Genomic DNA, 12945 nt, shown 5'->3' on the forward strand with positions numbered 1-12945 from the left:
GCCGGCAGGTGCTCAGGGAGGAGCTCCAGCCTGGAGAGAGCATTTGGAGTCACCAGCACATGGATGGTGTTGGAGGCCCTGGAACTGGAGAGACCCCCAAGCGGGGATGCAGAGGACCGAGCTGTGGCAGCCAGCGTTCAGAGGTCAGGGAGAGAGGAGCAGCGAGGAAAGTCGGGGTCGGGGGGATCAGGAGCACGTGTGACGTGGAAGTCGAGAAAAGAGTGGCTCGGGGCGAGGGAGGTCGCTTGTCTGCAGTCACTCGGAGGCTGAGTAGTTGTGGGCCTGGAAGTAGAGCCGTTGGATTTAGCGAGGTGTGCGCAGCTGGTGGCCTGTGTTAAGAGCCGCTTCAGAGAAATTTGCGGAGGATGACGGTGAGGACTGGAGCCATTCTGGGAAGAAAGGGAGTCAGAGGTTGGCTTTGAAGCAGCTGCTGCTGCACTGGAGTGTAAGGGCAAGCAGTATTGTTCTGCTGTCGAGGGCACCGTGGGAGGGTGTTTGTGTACTCGGGCCCTGCCCACCGGTGGAAAAGAAACGCTGACTGGAAGGAGGAGGGGACAGACAGGAAGGGCAGGCCTTGGGGAGACGGGAGGGCTGGGGTTCGGGGCACTGGGGGAGGGGAGAGTGGAGGCTGGGGTGGGGCGGCTGTGATGGGAATCTGAGAGGTTCCCCTCCCACGGCCTCCCTCGGTCCCTGCAGGAGAGTCTGATGGGGAAGCTTGCATGGGGAGTGCGGTTGGGAAGGCAAAGGTAAGACCCAGCAGTCCTACAGGGTGGGCAGGTGGGCAGGCTCCCCAGGGGAGCAGGGCTGGCCTGAGGTGTGGTCTTGGATTACAGTGAAGCCTACCAGCCTGGCTCAGCATAGTTCAGGGAGCTGGGGGTCCAGGCTCAGAGGGGGTGGTCACCGTGGACACCGTGATGAGAGTGGGCCCGATGTCCAGTGCGGATTCACCAATGAATAGTAGCTGGTTGACTGCGGGGAAGAGGTGGAAGCCTGCAGGACAGGAGGCTCTGTGGCTGGAGAAAAGGGTCATGGTGGGTCTCGGTGAAGTTGGAGAACTGTTTCCATCACTAAGTGAACCGAAAGGATTGGAGGTGGAGGTCAGTGAATGAAATGCCTAAAATGAAGATTTTGAGGGTGATGCAGTGCATGGGAGACAGTGGTTCTGAGCAGCCGTGCGCATGTGGGTAGCAGAAGGGAGGTGGAGAAAGGGTTATTGGCTGGAGGTCTCCAGGCTGGGCGTGCCCTCAGTGTCACAGACGTTGAAGTCTCAGGCCATTGTGGCTGGAGACGCGAGGCAGAGCAAGACAAGACAGGAGGTGGGCTGGTGCCCACAAGGAGGGAGCACAGGCTTCCAAGGAATAGGGGGCTTTCAAGGAGAGGACAGTAAGATTTGGAAGCAGCTGCAAAAAAAGGGAGTCTCCTCCATCTGTCTCTGGGTAGGAGGGTTGTGAGAAGAGCTATCCTCCATGTGAGAGGGCTGGGGGTGCAGCATGGAGAGGGAGGCCGTGTTTTTAGCTGGGGTTTAGAGGATGCAGGAGACACAGTGGGTGGGGGGAAGGGGCTGAGGAAATGGGAGAGGGGATGATGAACGGGAAGTTCCCAGCAGTACTGGGAGGTATGGATGAGATGAGAGCCAGTAACCCTTTCCAGTGGCACTGGAGATGGATCCGGAGATGAGGCACGATGGGGTTGGTCTCAGTGGCCCCTCGAAGGTGGGGCTTGTTCGATCCATAGGGCTGGGAGTGTGGAGGCTGCTCCTGACGCTCCTGACCATGGAGGAGGTCCTGCGGGGCCGGGCCAGCTTCTGGACAATTCTCCCTGTTGCATTCCCTTTTCTTATCAACCTTAGAATTATCCAGTAGCATTTTATGAGAGAATTAGATCTAAGAGTTCTTGAGCAAATTTCTACATTGAGAGGCAATTTCTTTTCTTCTTATTTGAACACGTTTGCCCATAGTAATATTTTGTGCTTTTCTTTTAGGTGTGAGTCCAAAATACAATGACCTTGCACTCAGTATCACTTGGGCAAATGTCTTTGTTTTGGGTACCTAAAGAGGCAAGAAGTTGTCTCTGTTTAGCTAAGTGGTTTCATAATCTTTCAGCATTGCTGTCTCCCAAAGAGTGTCTCTTTGGGCAGCCTTTGCCGGGCAACCTCTGACCGAATGACTGTTACCAGATCTATGCCCTAATGTGATTTGGAAGTCGGTTATGTGTTTCTGGGGTTGCTGCCAGATTTTTGAATGAATGAATGAGTACCAAGAATCAGAACTGATGAGCTGATCAATACTACATTTCTATAATGGAATGTGTTATGTAACAACATGTGAATGTTTTTATCTTTCTAGCTGGCTAGCCTGTATTCATTGTTTCAGGCTACTTCAGGGCCATCCTACCGTGTTTTTACTAGAATCAGATTTAAATACCCTTCATACTTTCAAAAAACACACTTTGCCCTTCAGGGTTAGATCTCGGGGATAGGATGTGGTATGTGTTATGTAAATGTTCATTCACATTTGAACTTGGATGCTGTGGGGGTTTTCCCCAGATATGCAGCCGCTGCGCACATGCTGAATGACATTTCTACCGCGATGGCCAATGGGAACTGGAAAGAAGCTCACGAGCTCTCTCAATGCGCAAAACGTGATTGGAACAAACTGAAAAGCCACCCTTCCTTGAGGTGAGATCTTTTCCAGGTACCTGTTAAGATTTACTTCTCTAACCAAGTTGTTCTGACCACTTGAGGTAATTCTCTTCGTGAAGCCCTTAGTCCTTTTGTTCCGGGGTCAGATCAGCTGCGCAGTTGAATTCCCCACTTGATTTGTGTAGTCAGTGTTGTGTGAGGAAGAAGGAAATGTCTGCAGGTCTGAAGTGAATTTTCTATAACTCGAATTGCTATACAACAGGCATGGGAGTAAACAAATGGGCTTTCCATTTGTCTTCTTTTTTTCTTTTTTTAATTGAGATATAATTGACATAATATTGTATCAGTTTCAGGTCTACAGCACGATGATTTGATATTTCTGTCTTGCAGAATGATCATCACAGTCTAGTTAACATCCATCACCATATTTAGAAAATTTTTTTCTACTCTCAGTAAATTTCAGTTATGCAATCCAGTATTATTAACTGAATATACAGTATTATTAACTGAGTTAATAACTGAGTTATTAATACAGTATTATTAACCTCATGCTGTACATTACATCCCCATGCTGTCTGTACATTACATCCCCATGGCTCACGTATTTTTGTAACTGAAAGTCTGTACTTTTTAATTCCTTTCACCCTTTTTATGCATCTCCTATTCCCTTAACTCACCATCTTTTGGTATGTTCGCTTCTCTGAACATTGGTCAGCTGAATTTAAATGTTTGGGAAACCCAGAAGCAGGAGGTAAGAGCAGGTGGTAAGAGCCATGGTAGATGTGTTCTTCCAATGGAAATTCAAGTAGGTGTTAATCTGAAAAAGAAAACTAAATTAACATTTTCTTTAAAAGTTCAAGTACACAACACATGATTTTTTTTTTTCTTCATGTTAAACATATTCTGTATTTGTTAAGAAATTTTGTTCCTTTATTTTTACATAGGGGTGAGAAAAATTTGTGTTATTCACTAGCTCTTTTAAAAAAAACCTTTAGGATATAAAGTTCATATAGAAATGATAATGACTTAAAAATCATCGCCAAGAAAATAGCCTTTAAAGTTAGGAAAAAAAAAACAAAACTGCATTTGCCCATATTTCCTTTAGAAGTATTCTATAATTCAGATTGAAAATTAAGCCATTCCCTGAAAGGCCTTTCTAGAAATGAGATAATCAATGTAGAGTCACTACTCCTATGATACCCATGGACACTGGAAGATCTTCTTATGACAAGTTAGGTCAATTTATTAACATTTCTCACACCAAGCAGCAAGACAAATGGTTAAAACAAGTTAGTAGGTGATTTTCTTCATCAAAAAAAAAAAAAAAAGAAAAGAAAATCATAGCCGGGAAGTTAGATGACTGTAAACCAGAGTTTGGTAGACGACTTTCATAAAAGGCTGGCTGGCTTCTGTGGCAGCTGCTGACCTCTGCTGCCCCCAGCAGAAGCAGCCCCAGGAGGAATGTGAACGAACCGGAGGGGCAAGATGCCAGCACTATTTATGGACTGAAATTTGAGTTGTGCATAATTTTCACATGCCACAGACTATTCTCCTTTTCATTTATTTTAACCATTGCCAAATGGGAAAACCATGCTTAGTCTGCAGGACATAGAAAATCAGCTGGTGGGCCCAGGATTTGGCCTGGGTTTGCTGACCCCTGGCTTAGAAAATTTCAGTGGTTCTTATTTTATCCCAAGGAGTGTCCTAGGAAATGGTGGCTGGCTAGAAGAATGCAGGTTTGTGATATAGAAAACTGCGTACAACTGATAATATTTGGAGTGTATCTTTTTAGAAGCTAAAAATTCGGTCTGCTTTGTCTCTTTTTATAATTGTTTTGTCACAAATAAATCAGATTGCTAAACTGCTGGTGTCTGTCTTCATTTTAGATACCATGAGAACTTACCAGTGTTTCTGCGCTGTTTTACTGTTGGGTGGATTTATACAAGGATTTTGTCTCGGACTGTTGAAATATTGCAGCGACTTCACATGTATGAGGTTAGAGCACAAGCCCCGACCCCTGGCTTACTGGTAGGTCAGCGGTAAGCTATACAGGAGAGCCCGCCTGACAGCATTTTCCACTTGCTCAGCATACAGGAATGTCACGAAATGTCACGAAAGCATGCTTGATGTGGGCAGCCTGCTGTCTCCAGGGTTAGTGGGGAGATGGCCAAAGAGAACCAGTCATCTCTTCTGCGTGTGAGTGGCTGTGCATGCACCAGAAGGGCCTGGTGGTCCTGGACGGAGCCGTGCTGGGAGCCCCAGCCTAAGTGAGTCTCTGTCAGGGCTCCACGTGTGACTTGGGAGGGCTCCCAAAATCTCCGAGGTGGAAACCTCACCTCTGCTCATGTTTCTCTGACAGCTGGCAGGGTCTGCCTGGAAGTAATTTAAAATCACAAATCAGAGATTTGGTCCCATCCCTTCCCTATACAAAATGTGAGAGTGGTAGAGTTAGCTTTTGTTATGTTAACGTTTCTATGTGGAAAAATGCTATTTTACAAAGAGGATACATGGAACTTGGGCTTCTTAGAATTTTTTTTTTTTTTAAGATTTTATTTATTTATTTATTTGACAGAGAGAGAGAGAGATCACAAGTAGTCAGAGAGGCAGGCAGAGAGAGAAAGAAGCAGGCTCCCTGCTGAGCAGAGAGCCCGATGCGGGGCTCGATCCTAGGACCCTGAGATCATGACCTGAGCCGAAGGCAGCGGCTTAACCCACCCAGGCGTCCAGAACTTGGGTTCTTAACATGGGTCCACGAAACCCAAGAGGGTCCATGGGATTGGCTTTGGAGAGTCATAGTTGTGAGTATATGGGCGTTTGTGCTGCACGTTCTGCAAGAAGACATTAGATGTTGAAAGAGATCGATGAACCATAAAACCGAACAGTTTGTGTATAAATCTAGACCCAAAAGACTCCCTGCTGAGAGGGGTGTTTAGATGAACACACTGGTCACTGCTTTCTGCCCGCCTCATTCCTCACACCATCGGTTGGCCCTGTGACCTGCTGTGTTCCCAGAAGCACATGCGCTCGCAGCCCCGGAGCAGTGCTTGGCTGCCCAGAACTTGATTGTGTGCGGCCCCACACCCGTGGACTTGCTGTGCAGAGACTACCAGTCCGCAGTGTTGACGGAGCTCTGTACACTCTCTCACCAGTTGACAGGCGATGCCTCAGGGGCGTGGGCCTGCTCCAGGGGGAACGTCTCAGAGTCCTGTTCTCACTCCAGGGTCCTTGGTCTCCTTTTAGGATGGAAGATGGGCTTTCTAAGTGTACTTTGCCAACCTTCTTGGTTACTAAATGTAGTTCCTTTTTTTGGAGTATACGAGTCTAATGGGCTTTCTCTGTTATTGTTGTTGGAACAGGAAGCAGTCAAGGAGCTTGAAAGCCTCTTGTCCCAGAGAGTGTATTGTCCCGACAGCAGAGGCCGGTGGTGGGATAGACTGGCGCTCAACTTACACCAGCACTTGAAACGCCTTGAACTGGTATTCAGTAACTAGCTTCACCACAGCCTTCTTTAGCTTCTGCCTAAGTGAAAATGCATAGCCTAATGTTAGCACCTTAGAAACCTAAATGTCATGAGAATATATATTTTTTTAACCTTCTTTTGTCTAAGTTCTTCCAACCCCCCAAAAGCTAACAGAAGCATTACAATGAGGACAGGACACTTTACACTGATTCTGGAGATGGGTTGGTGGTCAGTTCTGTGTTGAGGTTTAGGAATTAAGGGAGCAGAATTAGAGGTCCCCACCTTGCAGGTGCTTTCAAGGAAGGTCCTTTTGTTTTGGAAATGGAGATTTTATTCATTTGTTGCTTGGGGCCTCCAGGTAGAAAGTCTGATGGAAGAGGTTTCCTTCCCCTGGGAATGGTGTGGTCTGCTGAATGCTGAGCAGGCCTCTTGGGACTCCAGGGTGTAGCCTGAGCTGAGCAGGGTGGGGAGGGTGGTTTGCAAAGGCAGCTTCTGCTGAGCCCAGAGGCAACAGTGGCTCTTTGTGTGGCTGCCTGGGGTTCCTCCCCACCAGCCTCCTGTTTGCCTTGAACGGAGAGGACTATGGCTCTGGAAGCTTTTGTTTTTTCCAGCGGCAACATGAAGTGAATCAGGGTGAGGTGGAGGTGGAAAGGTTGACCATGGGTGTGGAAATAGGACAGACTATTTTTACTGCCTTAAACTGAGAAAGTGCCTTGTTACCTAAAGCTTTTCAAGCTGGTAAAAGCTGTTTTCTTTCTTGGAGGTGGGTGTGGTGCTTCCTTACCCCTCCGTGTTGACTCAGGCTGAAATAGCAAAAAACGGCGTCTGGTGGCCCCACAGCCAAAGGCAGAGAAACCCTGTATTTATGCTGCTTCCTTCTTCTTCTTCTTCTTTTTTTTTTTTTTTTTTTTATATTTTATTTATTCATTTGACAGACAGATCACAAGTAGGCAGAGAAGCAGGCAGAGAGAAGAGGAAGCAGGTTCCCTGCTGAGCAGAGAGCCCGATGCGGGACTCGATCCCAGAAACCTGAGATCATGACTTGAGCCGAAGGCAGAGGCTTTTACCCACTGAGCTTCCCAGGCGCCCCTACTTCTTTCTTTCATTGAAATAGAGGTTCCAGAGGGTTTGGATTTACCCCTTGTTCACAGTTCTACTCACAGGAGCACAGAGGTAGAAGAGCCATGGAGAGATTTTTGAGATTGACAGAAAATCCTCATTCCTCTTGGCCTTTTCTCAGAGATCTTCCTGGCCGCACTCATGGTCTTCATCATTTCATCACTGTCGCCTTTCTTTCTTTACATCTGTCTCCGGTGGAGGAATCTGTGGGCAGAGCGCTCAGCGGGTGGCCGGCCCCTCCCGTGGACGTGGTCACAGAGCCCGGGTCTCCTTTGCCCCTCCCGTTCCCTTGACCATTCCACTCCTGATGGTCTGATCTTTTGTTGATTTTCAGCATGTTTTTTTATTTGTTTGTTTTTTACTTTTTATTCTCTTATCAGAAGAACTAATACAGAACATTCCGGTGGCATTGGTTATAATCACGGTGTTTGTGCCGGCACCACCGCTGTCCGTTTCTAGGCTTCGTCATCACTCCACACAGAAGCTCTGCAGCCAGCTAGTCATTGCTGCTTGTTGCCCCCCCCCCCCCCCCCCCCGCCAGAAGCCCCTGGTAATGGCTCGTCTGCTGCCTGTTCTAGGTATTTCCTGTATTTCCTCTTTCTTGTCTCTGGCTTGTTTCACTTTGGCAGCTTGTGTTCCAGGTTCGGGCCTGGAAATCAGAATTTCCTTCCTCTTCAAGGCTGAATGATATTCCTTTGTACAGATTGACCACATTCTGTCCGTCCCGTCGTCTCCACATGGACACTTGGCTCACTTCCATCTTTTGGCTATTAGGAATAACACCGCTTATGAACATGGGTTTACAAATATCTTTCAAAATGCTGCTTTTGGTGCTTTCAGGGATGTCCCTAGATGTGGCATTGCTGGGTCATGCAGTAATCCTGTGTTTAGCTTTTTGAGGAACCGCACATTGACTTCCCCAGGGTTGAGTCATATTTCATTTCCACCAGCAGTGCACGTGGGTGCCGGTTTCTCCCACATCCTTGTCAGCACTTACTATTTTCCTTGTTTCAGATTTTAGTCATCCTCTGAAGCCTGAAGTCGTATGTTACGGTATTTTCAGTACTTTTGTTTTTGGTCCAACTTTGAGTAACCTTAAGAAATGCATTTAACTTCTCCAAACACAAGATTCTTCTCCCCGTAAATGAGGAGGCTGGGCCAGCTCTGTGGTTCCTGGAGTGGACCTGAACATTAAAAGTAGCAGGATGATGGGGCATCTGGCTGGTTCAGTCGGTAGAGCGGGCGACTCTTGATCTCAGGGTTGGGAATTCAAACCCCACGTTGGGCATGGAGATTACTTTAAAAAAAGAAAGAAATGAACAGAATGAGATCTAAGGAAATACCCTTTATCTATGGAAGTATTGCTTTACCCATTTAGTAATTAACAAAATTGAATAATTAAAAAACAGTGGGGTTTCCTGTCACATTAAATTAGCGGACGCTGCCATGAGCTCTTTCAGGATATTGATGTGGGACCATGTTCTTCGCTAGGCTGTTAAGTGCATCACAGAAGGGCTGGCTGATCCAGAAGTCAGGACGGGACATCGTCTTTCACTGTATCAGCGAGCTTTGCGCCTGAGAGAGTCTCCGAGCTGTCGGAAGTACAGGCACCTCTTCCATCAGCTGCCAGAAATAACTGTGGATGATGTCAAACATGTAAGTAAATATCCTTTGGGCACTTTGGACTTAAGTGGATATGCTGGGTTTTTTCCTGAAAGGAAACAGCCTAAGAACAATTTCTTGTATGCATTTTCTTTTAGACGTAGAAAACTCTAGTACTCGTTTAGGACAGGACTCTGTTTTCACACCAGTGGCTCCTACATCAGAAGCTGGGCTGGTCGGGGCGTGGGTCTGCTTGAGCCCTGGGCTGAGTGACTTTCTATAAAACTCCCCAGTGAGGAGCTCACAGCCTTTTGCCAGTGTCTCTTGCTTGGTCAGGGCCCCTAAGAGAGCAGCTTTGGGGTCCATGTCTCCCCTGTTCCCGGGGCCTGTCCATACCCTCACAGTCGCCAGAGCATGGGTCACATGGTCTCGCACTGCTAGAATAGGTGGCTTACGGGGAGCAGAGCGAGGTGGGTCCTTAAGACAGGAAAGTTGGGTTTGCAGGGACTGTAGCTCGAGGGAGACTGATGGATGTTCTCCTGCCATCTCAGGTGACCATCACGGGCCGGCTGTGCCCGCAGCGCGGGATGGGCAAGTCTGTGTTTGTGATGGAGGCTGGGGAGCCCACCGCCCCTGCCGCAGTCCTGTGTTCTGTGGAGGAAGTGGCGCTGGCCTATTACAGACGCAGCGGCTTTGACCAGGGTAAAGCACAACGTTTCTCCCAGGCTGCCCGGTCCCTAGTGATGGGTCGTCAGCAGGGGGTGGCCGCCATCTCCGTCCTGTCCCGGTGGAAGATCTGCTGACCTGGGAGGGCGTGGAAAGGGATTTTACTCACGATATTTGTTAAAGGCTGTCTTCTTCCATTTAGCCAGCAGCATCCACCGCCAAAGGCCTGTGAGAAACAGCACTTTCTGGTGGATGTTAGAAGCAAGTAGGACTGGGTTTTTCTTTCAGAGAACTTTCGTTGGACCTAGCAGGAGAAGAAAGGGCAGAGGATTCCAGAGGTGCTGCCTGGTAGCAGAGCCCATTAGAGGAGGTAGGAGCTGTGGAGCTGGGCCAGGTTGTTCTGGAAAGAGTGAGCAGTCCTCATAGTCAGCCAGCAACTTTCAGGGGATTGAAGGACCAAGTCCTGCGATGGGATAGCACCAGAGGAACCAGAGAAATGGCTGGAAAGAGCAGTGCTTTTTGTTTTAGTTTTCTTTTTTGTACATTTTTTATTAAAATTCTGGTTCTTTAACATACAGGCTATGTTAACACAGGAACAGCAAAGTGTTTTGTTTCTAAATAATTATCTCTTCTGGAATTGCTGGTGTTTGTTTATCTGCATTAGCCCCTCTTCTTACTATTGTTTTGATTTTGCTCTCCGACAATCAGTGCTTTATCCAAGGCCCAGGCAAAGAGGAGATGTTGGGAATTTGCTTTCTGATGAACTTGTCACTCTGTCCTTAGCAAAGTGTAGTACTGACTAGAAAAAGTAAAAGCAAATGCTGTGAGAGAGGAATTGCAAAGGAAGCACCCATCAGCCACCCCCAGAGACAAGGGGGAGGGCAGGGCAGCTCTGCTGGAGAGGCCACTCTAGTCATTCTTTATTTTTTAAAACTGTTACGGAAGGTATTGAACATGCCCTTGTACCAAAGCGGAGCGGTGCCGTCAGCCCTCTGTACTCTGGTTGCGGTGTTCCTTCCAGCCTCCCTACCCTCAGGCCGTGGAAGCCGACCCCGAACACTGGCCCACATGCCTGCTCCCGGGGCTGCCCACCAAGCCCATCCTTCCGCCAGGCAGGACTCCCCTTGCCCATGCCGAGGGGTCACGAGGATTACAAACACCCTAATACCTTCAAATTGGTGAAAATAAGGACCTTATTCCATTGAGTGTTACATCAGCTTTCGGAAGATTAATGAGGACTGTGAAATGGCGATGAGTGTTAGGACAGTTGAGATTAATCTCTGTGGTATCTTTATTGCTCACAGGGAAGGGAGATGCTATAAGGGAAGAAGTACAAACCCCAGTGAAGACAGAGATACCACAGACTTAAAGGTTAGAAATAAAAAAACAGAATGAAGAGCTGTCCTCAGAGAAGCCACAGGAGACACGTAAACTGGGCAGTCGAGGGCAGAGCGCATGGGGATTAGGGCGTGTGGTGGGCAGGCTGTGAGGCGAGCACAGTGAAATGCTTTCATTCTAGCCATGAGCTTGAAAAACGGACAGGTGATTCCATTTCCAGAGTATAGAATATTTCCTTCATTTTTTAAAAATGCTGCAGTGAAAATGAGTGGAACCCTTGCTGTCCATGTGTTTGAGAGGAGATTTGGAAGTAAGGCCCATCTCAGGCCCCCTTCAGGGAAGTTTATTTCGGAGGGACTCAGAAGGAGCTCACCAAAAGTGACTTCACTTCCAATACAAATGCTTGATGTAGACCACTTAGGAGTGCAGGAATTCTGACCGCCAGTGTTCCTGCCTGGAGGGTGGACGGTGTGTACTCCCGGGCAGAGAGCATGCTGGAAGTGGAGACCCAGCATTACCCCTGGCTGGGTAGGAGCCCCGGATCCTGGTATAAAGCTTGCTGGTGAAAACAGCTTGGCTCCAGCCCAGAGGCCTGAGTGAGAGCCCTTCTGCCTGCCATTCAGGACAGGGTCATAGGGGTCAGCACCTCATTTCGCCTATCAGGACAGGGTCCTAGGGGTCAGGCACCCATGTGGGCACCATCCCCTGTCAGGTGTGTTGAAGTGCAGATCATTTGTCTGGGAGACAGGTCTGTGTGCTGTGCTAAGACTGAGCCTCTGGTTTCCTCAACTCTGCTGTGAACACCTGTGTGGCCTGGTTCAGTCAGTACAGTTTGTGTGGGGTGTGAGGCAGGGATCTGAACTTGGTGGTCTCTAGGGTGGAAAGTTTCTAGGAGAGCCCTGGTGCTCTGGGATGGATGGTTTCTAGGAGAGCCCTGGATCTCAGAAACACTGGGCTCACTTGTCCAGGACAAAGCAGTGGAACACTAGGTCCAGTGAGGTGGATGGAAACAGCACCTGCGGGTTCCTGGGTGCTGGTTTTTCTCTGATAAATCTGTTCTGGGAAGCCGTTCTGCAGGTTTGGCTGCGGGACCCTGCACGGAGCCCCGCACCGGGGTCTTGGCCCACCCACACCCGCCAAATCGATCCCCAGGAACCTGAGGAGGGAATATCTGCTTTCATTTATTTATCTTTAAACACGTTCCTTACATTTCTCATTAAAGTTGGAGAACTGTTACTTTATGGGTCTGAGTTTCCCCATAATTACTAAGATTTTTGCTTTTAAATGAGCCTTCTGTATATAAGCAAAGTGATGTAAACAGATGAGTTAGGAATGGCAAGAAAACAGCTTTTGCATTTGAAACTAAAATCTATTATTTCCTTCAAATTGAGTAAACAGTAGGTTATGGTGGGTTTTTAAAAAACAGAAAAACCTGACTTTGCTGTGTGTGTTGCTTTGTCTTAGGGATTCACGGGGAAGGGTCCACCTTCAGCACGCTGTTCGGCCTCCTCCTGTGGGATATAATCTTCATGGACGGGATACCAGACGTCTTCAGAAATGCCTACCAGGTGCGCAGGTCACGCCAGACCCCGGGTGTGCTTTTTAGGCGAGCAGCGGCTCCTGCCCTCTGTGCCTCCCGCCTGCCTGCGGGCCGTGTCTGTAGCCATCAGAAGCCTGCCAGTGACGGGCTCTGAGATGGTGCTGATTCTCTGTAAGAATGGTCTTTAGTTTTACATTTGGATCCACAGATCTTAAAATGTAAGTCTGTTAACTTTTCACCTTGAACCTACTTTACCTTCATTCCACTTGAACGTGTAGTGTGGGTTTCTTCAGCTTCGACCTTGACCAGTCAGTCTCCTGTCAGGGCCAGGCCTCCCCGCGTGTGCTGTCGCACACGCCTGCTGAGAGCACTGCTGATGTAAACCGAAGGCTCCTTTTACCGATTACAACTCTGACAAACCAGTGCAATAAGTTGCTTTACGTGCGATTACTTAATTTTTTACTTCTCTTTTGAGAAGAAGAATGTGTCAATTTAATACGATTGGCCAGTTTCCCAGATTTTATGGAATCGAGTGTTCTTCTGATGACCCCGGCTCTGTCCGGGCACCCAACGAGGGCT

The 12945-nt window shown here is 48.1% G+C and overlaps 1 protein-coding gene across 6 annotated transcripts in view; it reads left to right on the forward strand.

The window, feature by feature from the left end:
- FAN1 (FANCD2 and FANCI associated nuclease 1) overlaps nucleotides 1–12945 on the forward strand; it is a 35251-nt gene that overhangs the window by 18055 nt on the left and 4251 nt on the right. For 4 of the 6 annotated variants that reach the window (XM_059180203.1, XM_059180206.1, XM_059180204.1 and 1 more), the window contains exons 6-11: nucleotides 2546–2677; nucleotides 4528–4636; nucleotides 5998–6117; nucleotides 8712–8876; nucleotides 9374–9524; nucleotides 12291–12394. In XM_059180203.1, coding sequence (XP_059036186.1) covers nucleotides 2546–2677; nucleotides 4528–4636; nucleotides 5998–6117; nucleotides 8712–8876; nucleotides 9374–9524; nucleotides 12291–12394 — 781 coding nt within the window. Of the gene's footprint in view, nucleotides 1–2545; nucleotides 2678–4527; nucleotides 4637–5997; nucleotides 6118–8711; nucleotides 8877–9373; nucleotides 9525–9776; nucleotides 9859–10792; nucleotides 10860–12290; nucleotides 12395–12945 lie in introns of those variants that run through there. The other 2 variants (XR_009355337.1, XR_009355338.1) reach the window with 2 other exon arrangements.

Source organism: Mustela lutreola, chromosome 7 (genome assembly GCF_030435805.1).
Source record: "Mustela lutreola isolate mMusLut2 chromosome 7, mMusLut2.pri, whole genome shotgun sequence".
In the NCBI taxonomy this organism is placed as follows: Eukaryota; Metazoa; Chordata; class Mammalia; order Carnivora; family Mustelidae; genus Mustela; species Mustela lutreola.